Source organism: Lampetra planeri, chromosome 1 (assembly GCF_965212315.1).
Source record: "Lampetra planeri chromosome 1, kcLamPlan1.2.h2, whole genome shotgun sequence".
Lineage (NCBI taxonomy): Eukaryota > Metazoa > Chordata > Hyperoartia > Petromyzontiformes > Petromyzontidae > Lampetra > Lampetra planeri.
This window is the reverse complement of record NC_136107.1, coordinates 8235352-8263074: the sequence shown is the minus strand read 5'-3', so window position 1 is coordinate 8263074 and position 27723 is coordinate 8235352. Positions and strand designations below refer to the sequence as shown.

Sequence of the window (27723 nt, the reverse complement as noted above, 5' to 3'; positions counted from 1 at the left end):
ATTTACCGCGGACCCTGGTGCGATGTTGTCACACTGGGTGAGCGAGTCGGTGTGATTTACCGCGGACCCTGGTGCGATGTCACACTGGGTGAGCGAGTCGGTGTGATTTACCGCGGACCCTGGTGCGATGTTGTCACACTGGGTGAGCGAGTCGGTGTGATTTACCGCGGACCCTGGTGCGATGTTGTCACACTGGGTGAGCGAGTCGGTGTGATTTACCGCGGACCCTGGTGCGATGTTGTCACACTGGGTGAGTCTCCGCCACTGCCGCCATGGAGGACCCCGTGAAGGAGTCGCACCGCATCGCTTTCGCCTGCCTCACCGCAGCGCTCCACGAGGATGAAAACCCGAGCGGTGATCACAGACCTCCCCCCCCCTCTCTCTGTCGCTGCCCCCCCCTCTCTCTGTCCGTGTCAATTCTGCGCTGCGATCAGAGAGGCCTGGCGGAGCGGCGGCTTTTGAGAGCAGTTGATGATTGTGGCTCAAAGTTTGCAGGACGTGGAACTGAAAAGGTCTTCGATGAGGAGAGATGGAGCCGCGAATCGATTTTGTCGTCTTGAGTGTAAAGTCTGAAGGTGTCACGTCAGAGCAGTGTTGTGGAGAATATCTGTACTGTAAGCTCGTGGTTTAAAAGCCTTCAGATATGATAAGTAGACACGCAGAAATAAAGACTCTTGTTGAAGAAATAACAAAATGGTTTTTCAAAAACCGTTTTTAATATAAATGATGAGTAGCCGTGGGTGAGCCACAACAGCAAGCACAACATTGCAACATTTACCGTCAGATGGGCAGGACAAATTAACCACTTACGATGGAGATGCGTTACGACGACCCCCATCATCGTAAGTGGAAAATATCGTAAGTCGAAGATGGCCTATAGCCTGCCCAGCAGTCTAATAGAATGGTGATAATTTAGCAAAATAGAGCAATTTACAGTACCGTACTGTATAAACTATATACTGTATGTATTACAATACTGTATTGCACAGTAAAATGTAAAGTAAAAAACAAGGTAAATTCTTAGCCTGCCGATGTGAACTGCAATTTAATCGAATGTTTTTTCAGGAAACAATCCTATCTGCTATAAAAACGTTTAACATGCATTGAACGTATCGTATTGTGGTAACCTTAAAATGAAATCGCTAAAGCTACGTATCATACATGCATTGAACGTATCGTTACGTATATTGTACTGTAGTCACCAAGATTCTGTCCGTCGTCTGCATACTTGAACGATGTTAGGTTGTTGATGGCAATGTTGTCGTATCGCCATCGTAAGATCTAAATATCGTAAGTCGGACCATCGTAACTTGGGGACTGCCTGTACTTTTAGCACATGTACAGTAACACTATCCAGAGCTTAAACCTCTCATCTGTGGAAGCCTGAGTCGGTAGATGTAGCCACGCTGTGCAATCAAAATAGTTCGTGGTAAGATAGAGACCCTTGAAGAATATCAGGCCTCTTCCATGACTGATGGGTCATTGTGATATGTGACTTGTCTGTGCTGTACAGGAGACAAAAATATGGCGATCAAATGGTACAAGAAAGGGATTCTGGAGCTGGAGAAAGGCATCGGCGTCTCCATCACATGGCAAGGTAGCCGACTCAGACGAGCACGTGAGAATATTTCCCGCGTTGGAATGTTTTGTATCATTTCTCAACGTGTAGAACGATTTGGTGTCTTTGTTTTTCTTTCTTTTCATGCCAGGGGAGAAGGCCGAGCGATCTCGGAGCCTGCAGGAAAAGATGAGAAGAAACCTGGAAATGGCCCGAGAGAGGCTCGGCTTGCTGGGTTGCGGTCAGCGACATCGCAACGTGGCAGCAGTCACCATTCATGTTGTGTCGAGAGTTGTGCCTCGCCGTGCCTCACCCCCGTTCGTGTGTGTCACCAGCGCTGCTAGCTGCTGCTGCTGCTCGTGGCCACATAAAATAGATGTCAACCCATACGGTTTATGCTCCGTATTCTTGTACAGGGAGATTGAGTTTTCAGCTCCATGCGGGATATACATCCCGTTTCAATACGTGCAAAAAAAACATGTTTATTTGTTTGTGTTTCTTCCTTGTGATGGGACTTTTATAGGATGAACGTTGAGATTTATAAGGGTCACCGGGGTGACCAATTAGGTCTGAGTTGGTCAGTAATAAGGTAGGGGGCACTCATAAGGGGTTGACAGGTATGACAATATGTTCTATTTTTCTCTGATATCCCATGCGGAATGGGGCAAGCTGTATTTTCATGAAATGTGCTGTAATTTCAGAACAGAGTGTTCCGAGATCAAACGCTGGCCACAAAGGTGGCCCCGTGCCCAGCACCTCGACTCAGAGTAAACCCCGGCCTCAAACCAAGAGCACTTTAGCAGCAAGGCCCTCGTCCCACCGCGCCGTGGCGACTAACAGAGTGAGAATGGCCCTTTGTGTTCATGTTCACAATGACCATTTGTTCATATGTCCGGGAAAGGTGAACTTGAACATATTTATTTTCTGCAGGGTCCTGCTGAAAAATGTTTAGCCAGTTTGATTGTAAATTTGTATGAGTGTGGGGGGAAACCAGAGTTCCTAAAAAAAACACATACAAGAGAACACATGCAGTTAACTCCACATGGATAGATCACATACATACCTGCTTGTCACACTACCTCTTACTGGAAGCTCAGTGCCTTGCACATTGATGTCTCGTGCATATGATATTTGTGTGATCTACAAATTAAAAAAAATAGTCTTTGGATGTGTCTAGTTGTAAACTTAGACTAATATTAGAATTATTTTCTTTGGGTCTTTCGGTAAAGCCACGTAGATAGAAAAATAATAAAAAATCACGACGTTTCGATCGCAACACAAGCAATCGTCATCAGGTGAAATATATAGTGGGAGAGCTGCTGAGGCAGGAAAACATGATAAGTCAAGATTATAATTATTTCTCTATGATGTGGTATATGGTTCAGTCTTTCTCCCGAAGGGCAACCTTTTGTGAATGTACAATTCTCAACCTCCTTTTGATGCTTTCATGCTCCCATTGCTTGCCATGATGAATCTTAACATTAGTTTTCGGCATTTTATGTCGGTATCTTGAAAAATTATATTATATACCAGGAATCAAGCAGTGTTTCATATAAAAAAAAATGTTAACGCTAAAACGTCTGTGATTGATTTCATTCAAAGTCTGTTTGCCTTATTGACGACCCTGCCGTGGCTCCCCTCCAGGCATCGCTCACATCGCCGTTGCTCTCATCTGTTACCAGCCTTTGCCTCTTCTGTTGCCTGTGTTCTTCTGACGTCTCTCACGTTATTCCACCTATCAACTGGTCCACTCATGTTACAAGCCAATTCATCTCCCTACACTTTCACATCATGTTAGATGTGACATGCATCATGCTCTTCTGCCTTTGCACCTGATTACAACTTGTAATTTTTACTACTTCGATCTGCGCTGTTTGTGGAGATTGGGTGTTTGTGTTAGGTCTGGAGCTTCCAATAGGCATCTTTCGTTTTAAATATATTTATGTGCATTTCAATGAATTATGGGAAGCAATGGTAGACAACTTAACGCGCTCTTCTCCTTTCTATCCAGACGACGGTGCCCAGGCAGCAGCCAGTGGCACAGCCCACAGCCCCATCAGTGCTCAAGAAACTGAAGGCTCTCAACGTGGACAACACCATGGCCCAGCTCATCGTCAATGAGATTGTTGACAGGTATGGGATCACATTATTATACCACTCAACTCAATTGTTATCGTTTAACCTCTCGAGGAAGCCGGATATAAAAGTGAGCTAGAAAAGCTGCCTAAAAAAATTATTATTTTCTAATAAACTAAAGAAAAACTCTTGACTGGAACACTGCAATGCAACTTTAGTAATTGGTTCATTCCATTCTGCTGGACATTTCACTATTATCATTATAACTGTCCACCTATGCATAGAAAGGATTAAATACAGAATGTGCAAAGAGCATTGAGGGGATTCATAAGTTACATTGTAGTTCTCACATATGAACAAGTACACACATTCTCCTAAATGTACTTCTTTTCTTCAAACATCCTGGCTTCCCAATGTTCCTGATTGAATCAATCTTTTTCAGGAGTCCGCAAGTCAAGTGGGATGATATTGCAGGACAGAAAGTAGCCAAGCAAACCCTGCAAGAAATAGTAATTTTGCCTTCCCTCAGGCCAGAGGTACTGCACATAAACTTATCTTGTTCATTTGTGTCGAACCTATGCATCAGGAGAAGTTGTATCCTGTCACTTGAACTTAAATGTATACAACCTAAACAAACTATTGGGTGCTGTTTTACTTGAGGATTTAAAGCCATGTTCATACACAGCAATATCACCACTGCCCCATGTAAGTAAAATAAGTACGATTTCGCTTCTCAAGTCCCAGCAGCTGGCCAAGTTAAGATGTCAAACTCCCCTGCAAGCGCTGTGCCCCACGTACTTTAACACCGCACGCCTTCGAGCTACTCCTTCACATCGGAATGCCATGAGTTCCATTCCTGGTTGGGAATCGACTCGGCTCATCATGCCTCCCAGGTCAATACAATAATTATTTTGCGGCTAATTAAGAGGGGGTTTTCTAGTTAAGCTACATTCAATGTTTAATAATTGATTGGAGAATGCATTTGATAATTATCAAAGTGCGTGGTATAAATACTTAGTGGCTGATGAAACAAATACTTGTGGTTTATAAGTCAATCATGTGCCACAGCGCCACCTAGCGAGAAGCAACTTTACATAAGGGTCTGCAATAAAAGTGTTTTTTTTTGTAAAGCTCTTTACAGGTCTGCGCTCACCTGCCCGTGGATTGCTGCTGTTTGGCCCTCCAGGAAACGGGAAGACCTTACTGGTATGCGTTGTTGTGTGTGCTAATGATTAGCTTAAGTTAGAATGCCATGACTGTAATATAAAACAGTTTTGTTAATGTAAAGAAAAAACATGCAGGCATTGGGTCCCTTCTTGGTAAACGCACAGTGCCGCTGTTTCTTTCAGGCTAGGTTAATGTACATTGTTGCAATGGCTCAAAGTAATGTCAAATGTTGGCATCGTAAAAGATTTCGATTTAAAGCTTTCGTGACTGCAGGGATTCATCTTCTTGGTTCTTTCGGTAAAGTCACGTAGAAGGGAAGTAATAAAATAATAAAAATAAAACATAAAATAATTCTCACGACGTTTCGGCCACAACCTGAGGATGGCTGCTTGCGTTGTGGCCGAATCGTCGTGAGAATTATTTTATTAGGTTTTATTTTTATTATTTTATTACTTCCCTTCTATGTGATTTTCCCCAAAGAACCAAGAAGATCGTAAAAGATGACTAAAATAAAATAAAACGTTAAGCGTGTGCTCAGTTCTTCGCACCATGATCTAAATCAAGAGTGCCGCTACTGCTTACTTTTTGGCTATATATTGAGATTTGTTCATCTTTTTTTTTAGGCAAAAGCTGTAGCAACTGAGTGCAGTGCAACTTTTTTCAACATCAGCGCTTCCAGCATGATGTCAAAATACGTGAGTACCAAGACAAGCAGGTGCAATGTGGTAGTGAGGAGTGGGGGGACAGTTTGCATATGGATAGGAGTATATGGGGTGGGGGAGTGTTGTAGGGGGGTGTGGAGTTTGTGGGCAGGGTAGAGGAGGGGAGTGAAGAGGGTGGGGTGGATGCAGAGTAGATGGTAGAGTGCCAGAACCAACATGGTTTTTCTGTGATGTTATTGGCTATCCCTACTTATTTTTTGGGTCTTTCGGTAAAGTCACGTAGATAGGTTGAAAGAAAATAAGGAAAAATAACAAAAAACTATGACGTTTCGATCGCAACACAAGCTATCGTCATCAGAAGAAAAAACACAGGAAAGCTGCTGAGGCAGACTGTTTTAAAGGTTTAAAATGGGTGTAGCCCAAGGGTCATAAACGAAGTGAACGGGGCTAGTGATGTTAATGTGCGAAATTAGCATGTTAATGTTAGATCGGAGAGCTGCATCCGAGAAGGCGCGGCGGTGGCTATGTTAATGTGAGAGATTAGCATGTTAATGTCAGACCTGTCAATGTAAGATCAGAGCCAAAAATAACTAACATCGGAAGGTAGGGTGGAAACCTCACAGGCAGTTATGATTTAAACTGGTTGATAACGTCCTTCCAATGATTTCTCAGTTTGTACCCATCTTCTCGGTTGAAATTGTGTCTGTGCCTATCCCTACTTGTCAGAGAAAATAGCCAGAGTTCTAAATGAGAGAAGTGCACTCGTGTAAAGCATATCAAAGTCAGTACCTCAAATCACATGTTTTATGTTATCTTTGTCTAACTCTGAGTAAGTAAGAATGTGGTATTTGTAATTCATAATCTTGTTCTCTGGGCTTTATAAACATCATTTCAGATCGGATCAGGGTTGTCAATTTTCAAGGATGATATTTCTAATTTCGCCCGACTATTTGTGTCCACAATTTAAGTGGGCAACACAATTGCGTCCCATTACAATAGTACTCAAGAATTAGTACCTCACTACTGAGTGGAGCTTCAGATGTGTGATGACCAGAACAGCCTGAGCCTCTTGCATATACGTGTTTATACAAGTTCAAAAATGAACATAATTTCCAATACACATTGATGTTTGAGTAGAGTTGGTAAATCCTTCTGGTGTGCTTTGGCTATAGGATGTAGTTGTTATGTTATTGTTAAAAGGTATGACCGTGTTTGTGGTGCAGGTTGGAGAGGGGGAGAAGCTGATGCGTGCCCTGTTCGCTGTGGCAAGGGAGATGCAGCCATCCATTATCTTCATAGGTACTCATTCAGTCCCTTAAGTTAATGCTGTGAATTGTCTTGAGCCACTTGTAAACATTTGAATTCAATACAGCTGGCAAGGTCAAGAGGTAATCGCAGCCAATAACATTGATGCTTCCTTCTCAAGATTATGTCGTTGTGGATTCTGGTCTCCAAGATCTACTTATACACTGCCACCATTAGACTCAAGGTCACCGACTTTGGTTTCTGACCTCTGGCTGCCACTGGAAAGCCGAGCTCAGTAATCTGCCTTCATCCTGCCCCACCTGCCCAACCGATGACAACCTGTTCCTAAAAGTAGACTTTTTTTGACATTTTTTTTTTCAAAACTCACGTTTATTATTATTGCGATCTTATGTCAAACTCGGCATCAATCTGGAGAGGAGTTATCCTTGTAACCACTTTGTTCGCTTATAATGCAACCAGGACAAAAATAGCTGCATACCTCTGCTTGTGTTCTGGGTAATTGTATACAAACTGTTAAACAAGCCACTATATTTCGATTTAAAGCTTTCGTGACTGCAGGGATTCATCTTCTTGGTTTTTTCGGTAACCCAGCTTATATGTAAGTTCCTAGCTTGAAGTGTCTCATTCTTCACCTGAGGACGGCTGCTTGCGTTGTGGCCGAAACGTCGTGAGAATTGTTTCATTTTATTATGTTTTATTTTTATTATTTTATTACTTCCCTTCTACGTGACTTTACCGAAAAAACCAAGAAGATGAAGCCACTATATTGTGAGCCTAAACACTGCAATGGTTGTGTGCACACTGACTTTTAATGCTCAATTTTAAAAAATCCACTTATATCAATCAAAGACACAAGTAGGATACGGTGGCTTTGCCACAGTGTCTTGCAGTCTGAATTATACCATAGCAAACATAATTCGCTTTGACAGTTCTATGTTGTTATCATGATCGAGATGTCGACGAAGAAAAAGTGAACATAGCCTTTCATTGTACAGGGCTGAGGAGCAAACAAGTGTGATTGATTTATCTGTTGCAGATGAGATTGACAGTTTGCTGTGTGAAAGGAAGGAGGGAGAGCATGACACAAGCCGGCGAATGAAGACAGAATTTCTCATGCAGTTCGATGGAGTACGTTTACTCCACTGCACTGTAATGCACTGTGCTGTTTATTTAATTATGGGATGCACAATGAGGACTCATTAAGTGCTGCGATCCTCTTTACTGACCGATGTGGTTATCTGGAACTTGCAAGCACTGTGGAGCGAACATCAATGAGAACGCTATTTGTACATATTCAAGCCAAAGCCTATACATTCTAAAACTAGCCTTTGGCAGTGCTCATTCATAGGCAGCCCTCAGTCATTCGTGAGAATTCCACTCCTCTGGCAAGTGCCACTCTCCACATATATAATCCCACTTTTGACTTTCTGTCAATTGGTACTAATTTTATTGACCCCCGAAGGATTGATGGGCCATATTTACCCTGGACCAGCACATGGTGCAGTAGAAAGGAACCGGTTGAATGTGGATGTTAATTTGTGAATGTCGTACATGCAGGTTAAAAGCGAAGCAGAGGACAGAGTGCTGGTAATGGGAGCAACAAACAGGCCCCAAGAACTGGATGAAGCCGTTCTCCGGTAAACACATTTTAATTAAACACATTCCTGTGGAGGGAGCTGGTAGGAACGTTGGGTTGCTCAGTCAGTGGCCAGGGTCAACGGCGGCGTGGTGTATTCCGCAAATATGGCCGATTGTGAGGGCGGGCACAAGCCGGCGTGAGTAGGTTAAACGTTGAGTTTTATAAGGGCACCACGGGGTGACCAGCCCCTCCCCACCCAGCCCCACCCTCCCCCCACCCAGCCCCACCCTCCCCACCCAGCCCCTCCCCATCCTCCCCACCCAGCCCCTCCCCACCCTCCCCTCCCCACCCAGCCCCACCCTCCCCACCCAGCCCCTCCCCACCCAGCCCCTCCCTCCCCACCCAGCCCCTCCCTGCACGACGGACGGACACAATAATCCCCTGTGGGCTGGTGTAACCAGGAGGTTCCTACCAGCATAATTCATCTTTGTTTTGTGTCTCACTCCCATTGGTATTGGGTATACCAAAATGTAACGTGTATTAAATGTGTGTTCTAGAACTGAGCACACGTGGAAGAATATTGTTCCTGAAAAGATATTGTTCTCATTATTTAAAATCAGTCCTGATAATTCAACTGTAATTACCCAAGCAGTCTTTTATGCCGGTAACTTCGATCGCTGTCGTAATTTTGCTCAATGCTCTTTCAAGGTTTGTGCACCAGAAATAACAGCTTGCGTCAATGAATATTCAAATATTGTTAGCCGTCGGCATGAAAGCAATGGCACTGGTGTGTGTTTTCCAGACGATTTCCGAAGAGAATATATGTCGACATGCCCGACGAAGCCGTAAGTCTTGCCCATATACAGTCGGAGTTTAAAAACACATTGGCGCTCATTTCCCTTGGCAGCCTGAGGTCATTGGTGGATCTTTAACACACTCATGGTGAAGGCCGCCACTTCCTTCATTGGATGATTGCGCTTGATTTAATCGACCTTTGAGATGATAGTGTCAATCTCTGACCAGGATTTTAACCCCAAATCCTCTTGATTGTCCATAATAGAGTTGTTTTGAGTTAGATCGCGTAAATATATAAATGTGTCGTTAAAACCTGTGTAAATGTCAGGTTTTTGGCATCCATTTTTTTTGTATCACTCAGACAGACTTCTGCATCAGACATACATCGCCAAGCTGTACAGCTAATCTCTTGTAAATTTCAGCTGGTTTGACATTTTATTTCACCAGAAACTTGAGTCTGCAAGGATGTGCCACAAGACATGACACACTGTTAGCGTCCAGATTGAAAATACCTAGACTGCTTTGCACAGCTGCGATGCCAATACCTATGCACACATTTTCAGCTGATCTTTCATTCGTTTACAACTATCTAGACCAGGTTAACCTCGACACCTTCAAAATGTATATGAACAGGAGTTTAACAATTGAACGAAGGAAATCGTAAACGTAACACGTGTTATCAACATGGAGGTTAAAGCACAGCCATGAACTAAGCTGAGCCAGAAGGGACTGTGGAAATTGGAGCCTGAGCTCCTATAATAATACTCTGTTTTATTTTACAGGCAAGAAAACAGATTCTTAACCATCTTTTATCCAAGCATGGCAGTCCACTGTCAGAAAAAGAACTTGCGGTACTTGCCAGGTAAGATTATATCCGAAGGTTGTCTGCATTTCCTCATTCTCTTGTCATTTAACTTATCCGAATCCATTCCTTCATGATAATGTCGACTGTGTTGTAATGTTGTACCCTGCCAGGCATTTCCACCTCCTTTACTGCCTTTGTTCTGAGATGCCACAAATGGCAGGGAATTCTTGTTTTCTTGGTGTAACATCTGTAATATGAATCGTATGGCTGATGTCTATGTAATACGTTGCAATGCCAGTTTTGGGTCATGCCTGCCAGCTGATATGAATGATGAGTCATTCTTCGTGATATACTACTTAAAATCATCAACACAAATGCAACTCTATCTGTAGCTCCCTCCAAGTACATAAAGAGAGCAACACTTAATAAAACATCCAAAATCTACTGTAACTGATATCGATATGGGCCATAGTTGCTTGAGCTCTTCGATTATATTATAGATTTATTAATTGTTTTTGAACAAATTCTTAAAAGCATGTCAAATAACAAGATTCAAACGTACAATTACTGTGTTTTTATAACATCTCGTATGGTTTCCCGATGGTGCTGAACAGGAGATTCCATTGTCTTAAGTTGCATATCAAAACGTATAATTTGGACTCAATGCTATGCTCGAGGAAAAGAGAGAAACATGTGACTTGTGCGATAACAAGATCAAAGTCATGCGAAGTAGAGAAAGGTCGGGGCAGGTTAGAACAATGGCAGGGTACGTGTTATCCCCCTAATTATATAAACTTTTGATCACGTGGCCAAAAACAACGGTCACTCTTAGTCTGCTTGCACAAGAGAGCCTGCATACATAGATCTGTGCCTGTTACTGTAGAAGATACAAATTTAAGCATGTCCTTTTGTATGTAGCGCATAGCTTAGCTGGGTAGATGAGTTGAGATTCAACATTTGCGGGGTTTAGGAGAAACCTCAGCATGGCCACGTAATACATATACAATGTATTGATTGTAATACTACCACTGTCCAACTTCATAGACAATGTTATGACCCGACTCAATTCAAAAAGGCTTTGACTCTCTTCTGCTCACCGGACTATAGTTCTCCTGTTGCTGCCACTTGGCATGACAGGCCTAGGCCCTCTGCTTAATGGCTGTCGATTGTGGTGAAGCTGTGTCCTTGTGATGTGATGGTGGTCGTTAACTGTAATTGAAACTCAATCATGACTCAACTTTTTAATTGTATGTTCAGTTCAGGGACCATAAATACTGGCGATGTTTAAAATGGTTTCCATCCTTAGTAATATTTTGTATCAATATTTCAGGACAACCACTGGTTACTCGGCAAGTGATCTGACTGCACTGGCAAAAGATGCTGCGCTCGGGCCTATCAGAGGTGAGTGAAACTTCACCTGTGTGACCAAGCAGTCACTCATCACTCAGTGTTATACTGGTAGGAACCGCCTGGTTACACCAGCCCACAGGGGATTATTCTGTCCATCCATCGTGCATCCACAAATGGGAGGGGTGGGGCTGGGTGGAGAGGGGCTGGGTGGGGAGGGGAGGGTGGGGCTGGGTGGGAGGGGTGGGGCTGGGTGGGGAGGGGCTGGTCACCCCGTGGTGCCCTTATAAAATTCAACGTTTAACCTACTCACGCCGGCTTGTGCCCGCCCTCATAGTCGGGCATATTTGCGGAATGCATCACGCTGCCGTTGACCCTGGCCATTGACCGAGCAACCCAACGTTCCTACCAGCTCCCTCCGCAGGAATGTGTTAACACAACCTGAATGAGCTATCACTCATAGTGTTGTTTGTTTTTGCAGTTTTATTTCTGATCTTTTTATTGCTATTACATTGTCCTTTTTTTCTGCGCTGATGTATTTTGGAATGTGCATGTTCACACTCCTGGTATCCCTTACAAAAGAGTTATATTATTTCGGTGATTTGTCACCTGTTTATAAATAATGTACAAGTACGTGTATACAGTATGTGTGGGTTCTACTTGCTCCGCGAAGGAAAAGCAAAGTAACTTTGAATAAAATCGTGATTGCGAATTGTATTAGTTGAATTTTGAAGGTTAATCATTACAATTGTAACACTTTTAAGTGGGAATGTGCATTTTACATTAGAATAATGTGCAATATTTGCTTTATATTGCAAACATGCAACATACACTATACAATACCTTTTGTAAATGAGAATAGGACATGCATATGCCACTGATAATTGCAGGATAATAAAGTCAAGGTGTCCACATGCTCAGTTGGGTAGTGCTCATCTGGGTTGGTGGTCCAGAGCCAGCAGCGGAAATTCCACAGTCCTATTCCAGGGACATGCTGTCCGTAGAGCAGCCACTGTTAACTCCCCACAACGTGTTCATTATTTTAATGGGGGGGGGGGGGGTTGTTTGACTATACTTCACCACGCTGTTCAGTGTAGGTTGGTGAAAGGAGATTAACTCAGCACTGATGTTAGCCGTGGCCGGAAATCGAACTCCGATCGCCAGATTTACAGCGCAGTGTGCTAACCACTGCGCCACTGTTCCCTCCCCCTATAGTTATGAACTGTATGTGGCTACTTTATAGGCAGCGCAGGGCAATGCAGCAAATTCCTTTGTTGCACTGCACTATGCTGCCATGTCTATGGTCCCCATCTTTACCAACTGGCATTGACCAGCGTGGTAAGGTGTACTCAAATAACCCTTCTGTCCCACACGGCGTGGAAGGGCCCTCATCCAGTCGTGAGTGGCTTGATTAAAGGGCTGTACCAGTACGTGATGATAATGGGATGACCCCCCCCCCCCCCACCAACTAGGATTTCAGCTCAGCCTCAAACTATAACAGGTGTTCTGACACAAAGCCAGATATTGTGCATGACATCTGGCTACTTAAATGTTTGTCAATACCCAGGGGCGGTTTCTTCATTAGGGCGATTGGGCGACGCACCACCAATGTCATTCAACCACAGAGTTTCGCGAGCCGTTTTCTGTGCCTCTGGATATAGTCCAATCAGCGTCATGCTACATTCTGTGGAGTACCGCCTCTTTTTGGGCGATTTCACTCCGGCTGAGAATCGCCCCGAGTGGTCCCATAGACTTACATTCAAAGATGTTTTTTTTCGAAGGGCGGGCGCTGCAATGCATTCTCTGGCGCCCGGGAGGGCTCGCACTAACGTGCTTACGTCATCATACGTAAGCACGTTTCATCCAACAATATTATTTGTCGCCACCTAGTGGAATCTTTAATAAAAGAAACTGAGTGGATTGTAATAATAGTGAGTATAGAAACAAACAAGATGTATTGTAAGAGTCACTTTATTTTTCATTAATATTAAAGAAGTGAAGTTGCCTTTACATGCTTAAGCTGTTAATTTATCCATTGCATGGGTGGACCTTATCCTTATCAATCATACAGACATTTGCCCCCCCTGAGAGATTTAGCAGGAGCCGCCACTGTCAATACCTAAGCATTATAATTGTTGCTTTAAATGTAACTGTGGATGCATATTTATTTTCTCTTTAGAACTCAGCATGGAAGAGGTTAAAAACTTGGCTCCAGATGATGTACGTATCTTGTTGATTTATTATTTTACTGAAAGTTTTGCTGCATTTTCATGATTTGTTTTCAAGAGGATCTTTACTTGGAATGTTTGGCCAATGACTACCTTTTGTATGTGGTAGATAAGACACCAGTGTGAAAAGTAACTCCACACATACACGAATATAACCTCAAATTCATAAAACAGAGGTTTGCAACCTGCTTGCTGTACTACCTCCTACAGGGGTCTTATTGAATTGATGCGTTACAGCCATGTTTTCCCACGTTTGTAAAAAGCAAATCAAACAAAATTTTGGTTTCTAAATAAAAAAAATTTTACTGCAAATATTTCCATGAAACTGGGGGCAGACTACCATTGTAAGGATGTCTATACACTTCGTAATGTGTACATCAGTGTGACATCAATATTTTAAAGTCAGTTTATAAGAATGTTCTGACCACCTTTAAAAGTTGCAGTTCAAAATGGTTTGACAAGCATTTGGCAACGCTGAACTTTTGCGTACGTGTTCCAAGTGAAAACGGCAAGGCTTCACTTTGCTGGTTGATTCACTGTAACTCTTTAAAGATCAAGCTTGGCTCAAATTCCACTGCTCCCAAGACACGTGTTGACCTCTACTCCCAGCTAGGGATCACGTCACGTATCTCCACCGTCTCTTCGGGATGCTGGAACACATGAACACATTTCTCAGTCCACCTCATTCACGCAGCTGGAAAATTATAATACTTTCATTTTATAAAGCGTCATTCATGCCAACAGCATCCCACAACTCTGTACATTAATTATATATGAGGACCAAATCCCATATACAGCTACTACCAAGCAAATTAAGAAATGAACAAACAAATACACCAAAAGCACAAACAACAAAAAAGTTATCACAAAAAAGAAATATTATAGGCAGAAGCTGTCGTCAACATTTCAATTCGTACAACCCTTAAAATACTTTAAAATCACGTGACTGTACAATTACAAAATGTTAGATTTTGTCGAAATAATATCTGTAAATTTTGTGTGACGTGTGTTTGTTGTAATTTTCTTGTTCCCCTGAACTTGACCAATGTTTTATGACTAAAACTGTTTCCATTGTAGTTTCTTTTACCAAAGTTGACTTTACATTATTTCTTTTATCACATGATCTAGCACGTTTATATAAAAAAAAACTGCCCTATGTTTGTTTTAGGTCAGAGGAATCCGCGTGTCGGACTTTAAAGAATCTTTGAAGAAAATCAAAGCAAGTGTGAATCCCCAGAACCTCCTTACATATTTGAACTGGAACAAGGAGTTTGGTGACACAGCTTAGGCTGTGTTTATACTCAAAAAAAGCTGGACATGCTTACACATCGAGCATGCATACTTGACAGTGATGTACGTAACATGTTGCTGCTTTGTAAAATAAATAATTAGGAACTGCAATGACAGCGAGTGGTGTATGAACAAAAAGCAAGAAATAATAACATAACAGACACGTATATTGTCGACTCACCTTGCAACCAATGGCCATTCAGAGCAGAGGAAAATGAATAAACATTGAAGGACGACACTTTATAATGTATTTGCCTTGAGAACACCGGGATATCTCTGAAAACATGCAATGTGGATACAGATGTCAATGAAAGTACTTATTGATGGGTGTTTGTTTGATGTTTGTTTTATATCAATAAATTATAAAGTTTGGGATCAAGCCTAGAAATCAAATGTAGTTGCCTTTTCTCTCATGAAGGGCCATTTGGCTGAAACAACACAATTTTAAACCCCATGTCAGTAAACTGCTGGACGAATTCTCATAGGGGTTGTTTGGCCATGCTTTGTCATGCTGGTCAATGTAAGTTGGTGAATGGTGGCCCAGGTTTAGTTATCACGCAACCACTGATGTTATCCATGGCAGGGAAGCAATCGCAGGTCGCCGGGTTCATTGCGCAGTGCGCTTAACCACTCATCGTGGCTCATTACCGAAACTGTGATCCTAAGATGTATTTTATAAGTCTGTTAATTACAAAGATTTTTTTTCTATAAAATAAATGATTGTCACGTTACGTTGCTGTTTACTGTTTTATAACGTGTAGGTGTTTTTTATTTTTAACCGTGTGTTGGAGGAGTGGTATCGGGTACATTTGCAATGTAAGCTCCAAGTTTACACCTATCATAATTTACTATGTTGTGGTTCTGCAGTGAACAACATAATTTACTCATTGCATTTGATTGTTTTTGAAATATATTGCATAGTATGGATATTGAGGTTATTAAGCCATTCACTAACCTCTGTGAATTACATTGCCCTACCGCATTTACAATGCCGCTGATAAGAGTGCAATTTTCAGGACTTAGCCCATCGCCTCGCCTCCAAACTACCACCATACATCACATTCATGTACAAGTTCAGTTTTCAACTCCGTTAATTTTAGCAGATTAGAGGCCAATGAAAACAATGAATATGAGTCCAGAATGGATATGGGGAAACAATTCGTAATGTAATTATAAATGAAGAGGACAGACACTGAAGGTTGTCTTGCATTATTCTAAGTTACAGTATAAATAATCAGCAAACGGCCTTTTCGCCTATTAAGTGAAATACTTCAAAGAATGCATCTCTGATAGCCTGTTTTAATGGAGATGAGGAATCGATTGCAATCGATCATATAAAACATTTCATATTCTTAGGTTTTTTCGGTAAAGTCACGTAGGTAAAACATTAAAATTAATGAAAGTAAAATAAAATAAAAATCACGACGTTTCGGAGGCAACACAAGTCTCCGTCATCAGGTGGGACCGTCACAGCCAGATTTGCTGCATCAAGTGAGGCAATGATTCAAGATGTAATCCCTTAAAAGCAAGTTGAGGGGGGAGGAGAGGGTGGTGGAGCTCATCAGAATGTGGTAGCCAATGAATGGAACGTATCGGGAGGGAGGGGGGCGGGGCTCAAAGACGGCACGACGTGCCACGTAGAACGCATCGGGAGGGAGAGGGGGGCCGGCCAAAAGAATGCACGACGTGGTACAAGTCGGCGGCGTGGACGTGGTTGTGCGCAAGCAACTACTGCTGCACACGCCAACGCATTGGACAGAGAGGGGGAGGGGAGGCCAAAAGAGAGTGTGGTGCAAGTGTATGTGGAAATGTGTGTGTACAAGCACCTGTTGATACACATGATAGAAAAGAACGAAAATGCCCATGTTTATACCAGTGCTGGCTGAACAATGAAGAGAGTACTGTTAAACACTGGGGATGTTAACACTCGGTAAAGTAAAGTAAAATAGTGCCTGTCAGATAAGATGGTCCAAAAATGTGTAATTAAATCTTTTTTGCGTGGTTGATAACATCTTTCCAATGATTACTAAGTTTGTACCCATCATCACGGTTGAAATTATGTCTATGTTTGTATATTTGTATGGCTTCGTGTACAAACCTTTGATGGTAGCCAGGAGGTTTGCAGAGAACCTTGAGCCCCGCCCCCCTCCCTCCCGATACGTTCCATTCATTGGCTACCACATTCTGATGAGCCCCCCCCCCTCTCAACTTGCTTTTAAGGGATTACATCTTGAATCATTGCCTCACTTGATGCAGCAAATCTGGCTGTGACGGTCCCACCTGATGACGGAGACTTGTGTTGCCTCCGAAACGTCGTGATTTTTATTTTATTTTACTTTCATTAATTTTAATGTTTTACCTATGTGACTTCACCGAAAAAAAACTAAGAATATGAATCCTTGCAGTCACGAAAGCTTCAAATCTAGAAGGAATATAAAACATTGCTTGATGCAGGTAGCAGGAGGACTATGTGACAAGTTTAAATTCCGCTAAAATGCCGCACTACATTCCTTTGAGCTGCTTTGTGTTTTATTGCGTCTGGTCATGGTCAAGGTGAAGATGTGGATTAGTGGAGGTTGCTAAAGCAGTCCTTTGCACTGCACGAAATGTGTACCCGAGCACGAAGTCGTGTATACCATGAAGGCGTCGTGCATGTCCTAAAGGTCATGGGGATGTCTCAACCATACTTCACGCTGATTGGTGAAGAATGGCAGGGAGGGGGGTGAATTTTGTCCGGTTAATCTATCATTCGCATCTGATGTTAGCCGTGGATGGAAATCAAACTCAGGTGGCCGGGTTTGTAGCACAGTCCACCACACTCGATGCCACCCTTCCACCCCTAAGCATTCAATTAACGCTTCCATGTTATCTGCCTCGTCGTGACTGAGAATGGAACGCAATCTCTGATCTCATTCCAATCACATCAGCCCGCGTGGACAGTTTTTTCTTTGAACCCACCCAATTGCTGAGCACAGACCCAAATCGACAATCGGATGGTAACAAACAGCACGATGAGTGTTGCAAGTGCAGTGTTGTAACTGTTCGCACGACGCCGTTTGGAGTGGCCGCTGCCATCGGCAAAGTTGCGAACGTCTCAAACCGAACGACGCAGCCTCTACGGGACGCGTTGTAAGGGGGCGCTATCGCACAGATTCTTAATCCCAGCTCACGCGTGGTGAGATTTGGCGCTTTTTCATTTCGTATGAGTTGCATCATTGGATGCCAACAATCAAACCCGCGTTGAAAAAAAAAATCTATCTCATTGAATTGTGGCCATGAATCGCGACAATCCTAACCCCTCGCAGTTACACGATTCGACAATCTGTATTACTTCTGGACACGAGCCCATCCTCGTCACTCCATCTCGTTGGGGGACGTCCTTTTGTGCCGTAATTTCTCTACTGGCTGCCGCTCCATGGTTAGTCTCGACCACCGGCCGTCATACCTTCTACCCCGCACCTCTGATTAGCACGTTTGGCTCCGTACGGTGCGAAATAAGGTCTAGATAGTGACGCCTCCTGCCCGATATCACTTTTTTAAAACACAATCCTGCGGAGGGAGCTGGTAGGAACGTTGGGTTGCTCGGTCAATGGCCAAGGTCAACGGCGGCGTGGTGTATTCCGCAAATATGCCCGACTGTGAGGGTGGGCACAAGTCGGCGTGAGTAGGTAAAACGTTGAGTTTTATAAGGGCACCACGGGGTGACCAGCCCCTCCCCACCCAGCCCCACCCTCCCCACCCAGCCCCACCCCTCCCACTCCCCACCCAGCCCCACCCTCCCCACCCAGCCCCTCCCCACCCAGCCCCTCTCCTCCTCACACAGCCCCACCCCTCCCATTTTTTGATACACGACGGACGGACACAATAATCCCCTGTGGGCTGGTGGAACCAGGTGGTTCCTACCAGTATAGCCAATACTGTATGTCTTTGTGTTTGCTCTCAGCTCCACGTATTCTTCTTTCATTCTCTCGGTGTAATTCGAAGTATGCACCATTTCCATGTCTCGGTACACGTTTCAGCTCTTGTTTAGTTTGCTTTATCATGCGTTCATCTTTCTTGATCCATACCATAACTGTTAACATGCAATGATTAACACTTGTAATATGCCATTAAAAACGTTCCCGTCTGCCATGGAGGGTCTAACCAAAAGCAATATCCGTCTCGGCACCTTTCATGTTGCAGCACGCAAGCCAACTTGACGGATCGCAGTGAGAGTGTTCAATTGCAGTGGAGGGTCAAACGGACCGCAGCGTCCTATCTCCCTAAAGCCTATACAGCTCGAACTATATAAACATTCGTTTGTGTGTCAATAGTTACTGTCGCACGAACGAGTCGGCTAAACGAATGTGGATTGGTTAGAACACTTGCTCAGGACCACCAAACGCAATTTTGAGCAAGTATTGTAATTTGGGTATTTTTATTTGACAAGTGTAGCCGGTCCGCTCTGTCACCTCTCCTCCTGTCGTTTGAATCTTTTCGAGTGGGGGGTGGACAGGTCGGCTTAATAGACAACAATACAAATTATAAAGTTCGGAGACGATGAGTTGTAAACTGTTCTGAACACAAGGGATTTGTGAAGCGGCAGGACTTTATTTCAAAAGTCATCTTTTTCAGAAGTGCATTGTGTGTATCTGCTATAGCCCACCACGTCACAACACCGCAGCCGAATTCCTCGGTCCAGAAGATGGCCCAACATGTCTATTGGGGACGTGGGGGGGCTCGGGGTACAATCACCGATCACCATCGCCTGATCTTAAATAATAATAACGAATATAATGAAACGCATCTGGCTCTCCGTTGCTGTCCAAACTCGTTTATTAGGGTCCCATACGCAGAGGCGTAGCTAGGGGGGGCAGGGGGGTACACGTGTCCCCGGGCGCCAAGGTAAAGGGGCGCCAAAATGAGGCTTACAACGTCACGTGATAACTTATTGCGGCGGGCGCGGCAGCCTGAAACTACTCCACAATCTACACCTCAACCTAAAAGTTTATATATCCCGCCACACACAGCCTACATGTCATGTAATTACATTTTGGTACGCGCGCCTATTAAGAACTTACATGGAAGAACGTCCCAAACAACAGACAGGCGCAGTCTTTCAGCCTTAGTCACTGGCCTGTTTTTTGGTGGCGGAAACTACAACGGCCTATTTTTTGTTCTTATTAGTGACATCACGCTCCAGGCAGCTGCAGCAGCCGGAGTAGCCCACGCACGTCAACATAGCGTGGCCTTCATTTAGCAGCATTTACTACAAGGCTCACTTATACGTGTACGTCGCTCGTACCTTATATTTGAACTGACCTAAGAGCCGAGCCATGCTCGCTGGCGGACACCAAGTGAGAGTGTTACTGTGTTAGCTAGACCACCTTGCCACGACTACAAGCCACCGGACGAGCGTCAACCTCGGCGGGTAAGTCTATGCCGTTACATGGCCGCGTACGACCGACAGTAGAAGCTTATAGGCGGTGGCGTCCAAAGCGGCGACCTATTTTGGTTACTTGAACAACAAGATGTATGTTTTATATTTTTTGATAAATAAATTAATGTTTTTAAAATATAGAATACAATTTAATATATCGATATTTTTAAATATCTGCAGCATAATCCGCCTTTAAGCGTATATATTATGTACTTTTAATCTGCATGTATAGCCTAATTATTATAATAATTATTTATTGTAGTAGCACTATGCCAGTGCCACTATGTTATTGTCTAGGCCTACACATATTTTTTTCACTTCAGTGTACTCAGTGATATAATAATATATTTATAATTTTTGTCAGCCATGTCAGGAAGAAAACGAAGTGGAGCTCAATGTCGTAAAAGAAAAAAACAAGCTGAAATGGCATCAAAGAAGTCAAGTACATTACTGGCTAGCTTTTTAAAGAAAGCCAAGAAGAAAGAAGCTGAAGCTGAAAACTCCAACTCTTCAGAATCAGAAGATGGCGGCTATCAACCACCTATTTCAGAGCATGTAAACGAGAAGGTTGAAGACATTGAGGATTCGGAGAAAAACATCGTTCAGACAGATGTTACTGTCTATGTTGAGGAAGACTCCGAAAACACTGAAGACCAGGGCGTCGTCGTTGAACAGGTTCAACATGATGATGAACTTGTTGACAGTAACGGGGAAGATGAGATAGAAGAATTTTCTGATAGAGAAGCTGAAAATACTCATTATGATGCTGTTCCTGCTGTACTAAGGTTTCACGATGTTGGCTACTTAAATTTTGATAAAACGACGAAGCTATCGAAAATATCACAGCCTCTTCGCAATGAAATGATTACTCTCGGATCCTTGCCTTTTCAGCACAGAGACAATCTATCATCAGTATCCAGAGAACGTTCAATTACATCAGCATGGTTTAAACGCCGACTAGCGAACGGAGAGGAAGTGAATCGTTCGTGGCTATTATATTTACCAATCAATAAAGCTGCTTACTGTTTCTGTTGTCTATTATTTACATCATCGAGTTCAAACTCACGAGCTTCGTTTGAGTTAAAAAACGGTTTCAACAAGTGGAGAAAGCCAGAAAAACAAAATTCTCATGAAAACAATCCTAGCCACCGCACAGCTTTTACTACATGGAAGGAAGCCGAACGAAGGATAATTGATGGTACTGGATGGAATTGACGCAGTGGTTCAAGCTCAGATTCATTTGGAAAAACAACGTTGGCGAGATATATTGCAAAGAATACTCACCTGTATTAAGTTTCTGGTTTCACAAAATTTGGCACTACGTGGCCATGAGGAAAATTTGAATGCGGATGAGGATAAAAATGTTGGAAACTTTCTCGCGCTGATCAAACTCGTTGCTCAGTATGACCCATTGTTAGCAAAACACGTACAGCACGCAGGAGAAAATCCGGGATCAGTTTCTTATTTGTCACCGGAAATCCAGAATGAATTTATCCACATACTTGCGTCGACTGTAAAGAACCAATTGTTGGGTGATATCAGGAAAAACAAGTACTACGGTATCTTACTTGACTCAACTCCGGATCTAGGACATCGGGAACAGCTTTCTCAGGTCATAAGATTTGTGGATGTGGATTTTCAAACTAAAAAAGTAACTATTAAAGAATAATTTTTAGGTTATATCGAGATACATGCAAAAGATGCAGCAAGCCTAGAAAGAGTCATCGTCGAGAGACTGAAATCTGACAACATACCTCTAGCCGACTGTCGGGCACAATGTTATGACAATGCTGCTGTGATGACTGGGCATATATCCGGCCTTCAACAACGAATATGTGACAAATCACAGAGCATTGTTTGTCAACTGTGACAACCACAGCTTAAACTTAGCAGGAGTACACTCAGCTAAACAGGATCCACTTGTCGTCATATTTTTTGGAACAGTTGAAAGTATATATTTGTTTTTCTCTCGTTCAACAATTCGTTGGGAAGAGTTAAAAAAAGCTGTGCCCATCACAGTAAAGCGGGAGTCTGAAACACGCTGGAGTGCACGATCAGAAGCTGTTAAAGCTATCTTTGAAGGACTGGATGAACTAGTAGGGCTGCCAGACAAATTATCGGAGGACGTAACTATGACGCCTGAAACCAGAAGTGATGCAGAACAGTTACAGGCATGCGTATTAAGTTTTAACTTCATAGTTTTATTACATTTCTGGAATGTAATTCTTGGAAAAATTGATCGTGTTCAGAAGCGCTTACAGGATCCTACTATGAATTTCAAGGAAGCAGCAACTGATCTTGAATCTTTGGAGCATGAATTTGTCAAGCTTCGTGATGATTTGAGCCAAGTTACTGTAGAAAACGCCAAAACAAGATGCATAGCCTGGGGGATAGATGTGGACAGAAGAATTAGGCGACGTCGGAAGATGCCAGGAGAACTGGTAAGAGATGCAGGACTTTCAGCAGAAGAAGAAATTGTGCGCGTTATGAAGAACGTATTTGATCGACTTCAACAGGAGATGTCAACACGGTTTTTACGACTAAAAGACCTGAACACAAAATTTGGATTTCTGCTGGACGTCAAAATTCTTCTATCCGACACAGATGTCGATGCAATTCGTCGAAATTGCACAGATTTTGGAAATTTCTATGACACCGACATCAATGGCCACGAACTTTTCACAGAAATTGGAGATTGCAAAATGCTGCTCAGTAACCGGAATGAAGTTCTACCAGAAACTCCTTTGGATCTTCTTGGTTTTATTGTGTTTTATGGAGACGACATATTTCCGAATTTGCGATTTCACTGCAAATTTTATTAACAATAGCAGTTTCAATTGCAAGCTGTGAGCGGTCGTTCAGCAAATTGAAACTTATTCTGTCGTATTTGCGTGCTTCAATGGGACAAGATCGTCTCAGCGATCTTGCTCTTCTTAGCGTTGAAAGAGAAACATTGGAAAAAACTGATTTGATTACGTGATTGACCAGTTTGCGACAGTGAAATCAAGAAAAATGTATCTTTTGTAGACTATGCCAACCAGTCTACGACAGTAAGTGAGCCATGTAATATAATTTCTATAAATTTGCTTCTTTAAATACAATGCTTCATTAAAATTTAAATTGTTATTCCTTATTCGATGTAATAGGAAAATGTGATTAAACGGGGGGGGGGGGGGGCGCCAATTTTATAGTTCGTCCCCGGGCGCAAAATATCCTAGCTACGCCTCTGCCCATACGCTACGGATTGCACAATTGTGTGCGCGATTCATCACAGGTGAAGCCTATAGCGGCTACAAAAGCCACCTTTGGCTCACCCAGACCATGATATGAGTTATTATATAGTAAATGTCCTGCCTGGTGCGATAACAATACATGTCCAGTGCTCCAGTTAACGAAACAGTATTTGAGTTGGGCTTCGCTCGGTCTCAATGCGCTGTTCTTCAAGGCAGTCGCGGCACAAAACGAGGCACAAAACGAGGCTCATGTTAACGGAGGGCAGCGGGGTGGGGTAGAATAACAAATCAAATAAGAAAACAAACAACCTGGTGGCCAGAAATAACAGAAAGTGGAAGAAGAAGAAAAAACTCACGAGGAACAACACCAACTACTGAAAGCAGGCATGAGGGCCTCCTCCCCCATTGTTTTGTTGTGGTTCTCAGAAGACGCGCTCTGCGCCGCCGTGGCCTCTCGCACGGAGAACATAAAAAGTGGCGAGGGAACAAACAATGAGCGCCGAGGGGGGCGGAGGGGTGATGGGTTGTGGTGGTGGTGGAGTAAATGGACGGGGAAGGCGTGCGGTGCCTTCCGCCCATTGCCCGAGCGCGACTCGGCGTGAGAGAGCGACGCGACGGGGCTGAGCAGCAACAACAATTAGTGGTTCCCCACCCACCCACCAACACCACCACCCACCCACCAACACCACCACCCACCCACCAACACCACCACCCACCCACCACCACCCACCCACCAACACCACCACCCACCCACCAACACCACCACCCACCCACCAACACCACCACCCACCCACCAACACCACCACCCACCCACCAACACCACCACCCACCCACCAACACCACCACCCACCCACCAACACCACCACCCACCCACCAACACCACCACCCACCCACCAACACCACCACCCACCAACACCACCACCCACCCACCAACACCACCACCCACCAACACCACCACCCACCCACCAACACCACCACCCACCCACCAACACCACCACCCACCAACACCACCACCCACCCACCAACACCACCACCCACCAACACCACCACCCACCCACCAACACCACCACCCACCCACCAACACCACCACCCACCCACCAACACCACCACCCACCAACACCACCACCCACCAACACCACCACCCACCCACCAACACCACCACCCACCCACCAACACCACCACCCACCAACACCCCCACCCACCCACCAACACCACCACCCACCCACCAACACCACCACCCACCCACCAACACCACCACCCACCAACACCACCACCCACCCACCAACACCACCACCCACCCAACACCACCACCCACCAACACCACCACCCACCAACACCACCACCCACCAACACCACCACCCACCCACCAACACCACCACCCACCAACACCACCACCCACCCACCAACACCACTACCCACCCACCAACACCACCACCCACCCACCAACACCCCCACCCACCCACCAACACCACCACCCATCCACCAACACCACCACCCACCCACCAACACCACCACCCACCCACCAACACCACCACCCACCCACCAACACCACCACCCACCAACACCACCACCCACCAACACTACCACCCACCAACACCACCACCCACCCACCAACACCACCACCCACCAACACCACCACCCACCCACCAACACCACCCACCCACCAACACCACCACCCACCCAACACCACCACCCACCCAACACCACCACCCACCCACCAACACCACCACCCACCCACCAACACCACCACCCACCCACCAACACCACCACCCACCCACCAACACCACCACCCACCCACCAACACCACCACCCACCCACCAACACCACCACCCACCAACACCACCACCAACACACCCACCCACCAACACCACCACCCATCCACCAACACCACCACCCACCAACACCACCACCCACCAACACCACCACCCACCCACCAACACCACCACCCACCAACACCACCACCCACCAACACCACCACCCACCCACCAACACCACCACCCACCCACCAACACCACCACCCACCAACACCACTACCAACCTCCGCACACTGCGTCGTACACGCACAGTGGGTACACACCACACACCGTGTGTGACGACGATAATGATGATGTACATGGCAACATAGACCAGTCAACCCATACGGTTTAACCCCGTATTCTTGTGCAGGGGAATTGAGTTTGCAGGTCCATACGACGTAGCGACGTTTTAATACGGGGACAAATAAAAAAATGTGTGTGTGTGTTTTTCCCTTGTGATGGGACTTTGTAGAATGAACGTTGCCATTTATAAGGGGCACGGGGTCACCGATAAGGTGTGAATTGGTCTGTAATAAGGTAGGCACTGCCGAGGGTTTGACAGGTTTGCTGTATACACGGGGAGCCCAGCAGCAACGTGTTCGCCGGTTGTTGCAAAGGTTCAAGGTTCGAATGCGGCAGCCGCCCTCATTATTAATGTGGGTGTCAATAAGCGTAATCATAATCATGATACGCGCCGTCTGCTTCTCAGTGGACGTTAGAGATCTCCTGACGTCAGTCGCAAGAGTGGGCCATTGTGTGCCGGCGACACTGCCGCAACCCTCTGGGAAAGTCCAGACAATTGTGGAAAATGTACGTCTCCCCATCCACCAAGAACCTGAACGTCCCTCGCCGCCGCTTAAAGTCGTGCAAGCCCTTTTGTAACACGCGCGTAACGTTCAACAGAGCAACCCTAATGCTGCTGCTGCTTGGAGGGCCAAATGGACTTGACAAGAAGTCACAAACAACCACCTCGTGCAGGACTCAATGCGAAATATCTCTGAATTCGATCTTCTGCGAGGCGGATTGGCCACAACCCCTAGACCCTATCAACTGCACGAGCCATGGCCGATGAAGATGCTCGATGCACAAATAGAAAGTGAAAACATCTCTGGTGTGCAACTGTGGTCACTAAAAACAGAGTCCATGCAACATGTAACGACTCAATGGCCAACTCACAAATACGAAGAATGCATCGCAGCGATGCACCCCACCACTCCTGGCGAAATTATCTGACTCATCCACTTCAATGTAAAATGATAATAATTGGTGTACAGAAACATCAGTTCTACGAAGCACTGACCACATTTTCCAAATCAAAAAATTACCCATACATTACTCAATTGGGATTACACATAGCAATCATCGCATCCTACTGGTAGACGAATGCCTCAAGGTCACTCTTGCAAATGAGACTATCCTGGTCTCTTGAATTCTCACCTGGTTAAACAAAAGAATATTGAACTACACTCATTGAAAACTATTTTTTGGGCATATTAATTTGCTACTTTTCATTATCCCATTTAGTTTCAAATAAGCCGGCAATCCACGATTGCTCATCTCTTTATTTCATCATTATGATCTGGGTCCACCCTCAAACATGTCCCTAGATATAATACTATGATGTGTTTTCCAGTTGTGACCCTCCAACAAATAGCTCTCATTGTTGTGTGATCTTCTTGGATTTTATCATGAGACAATTTTTCTCCCTTATTTGTGACAACTTCTAAAAATTCCTGTCATTCATTTCCATGGGATGTTATAATGATGATGTCACCAACGCAAAAATATAGATGGTTCAACATGTTTTCTTTGTTTACATCGATGCTTTTATTTCTCCAATTTATTTTTCCTTCAAAAAAATATTCTTATGTTGTTGTGAATAACTTTGGCTTGCACCTAGAGTGTACAATGTATAGTTACACTTAGTGTGTGTAGTTACACTGGTAACTATGTATAGTTACACACTTTGTTACACACTTGGTGTAATTATACATAATATTATACAGTACATATTTGTATATGTATGGGTGGCGTGTTGGACGCTGTGGTGATATCCCGGTGACCTGAGTCCAATTTCCAGCCACGGCAAGTGATACCTGAACAGGTTCTGCCCCATGTCCCCCTACTACCTCCTCTCAGCCACAGTTTTTCAAACATTCAAATAAAGATTAAGCACTTTACTCACATGTTGTTCCTTTCTATCCATGTTTCGTTATCAGAAATGTGTGGGTGTATGCAATGTAAAGGTGGTAGGAGTCCGATGTGTGTTTTCCAAAACGTAAATCTGGATTTTCACTCAACAATTCTCGCCAAGTTCATCGCGAGTACGTTAATCACTGCACCACTTCTCCAAACGTATAAAAATATGCCTACATATATTCTAATACGGTACTAATATGCACACACATTTGTAATAAACGACTCTGTCAGGCTTTCTTGGTCTCCGCTGTGTCGTTAATTTAGGTTCTTCGTATCGCACCCCACTGGTCCTTGGCCGGACCT

At 44.2% G+C, this 27723-nt stretch overlaps 1 protein-coding gene across 2 annotated transcripts; it reads left to right on the top strand.

Annotated features, from left to right (window-relative positions):
* Positions 1-202: 202 nt before the first annotated feature.
* On the top strand, positions 203-15504 carry LOC144738406 (spastin-like). 2 transcript variants are annotated; one of them, XM_078621476.1, is made up of 16 exons: positions 203-354; positions 1514-1597; positions 1710-1799; positions 2260-2399; positions 3570-3691; positions 4077-4170; positions 4766-4840; positions 5425-5496; positions 6687-6762; positions 7766-7857; positions 8287-8366; positions 9111-9153; positions 9886-9965; positions 11239-11309; positions 13435-13475; positions 14652-15504. In XM_078621476.1, exons 1-16 carry the CDS (start codon positions 273-275, stop codon positions 14769-14771), a joined length of 1362 nt encoding a protein of 453 aa, XP_078477602.1. In that variant the 5' UTR covers positions 203-272; the 3' UTR covers positions 14772-15504. The 2 variants fall into 2 exon arrangements, with proteins under 2 accessions (XP_078477602.1, XP_078477652.1); XM_078621526.1 differs by having other exon boundaries at positions 222-354; positions 1670-1799.
* The last annotated feature ends 12219 nt before the right edge of the window (positions 15505-27723 follow it).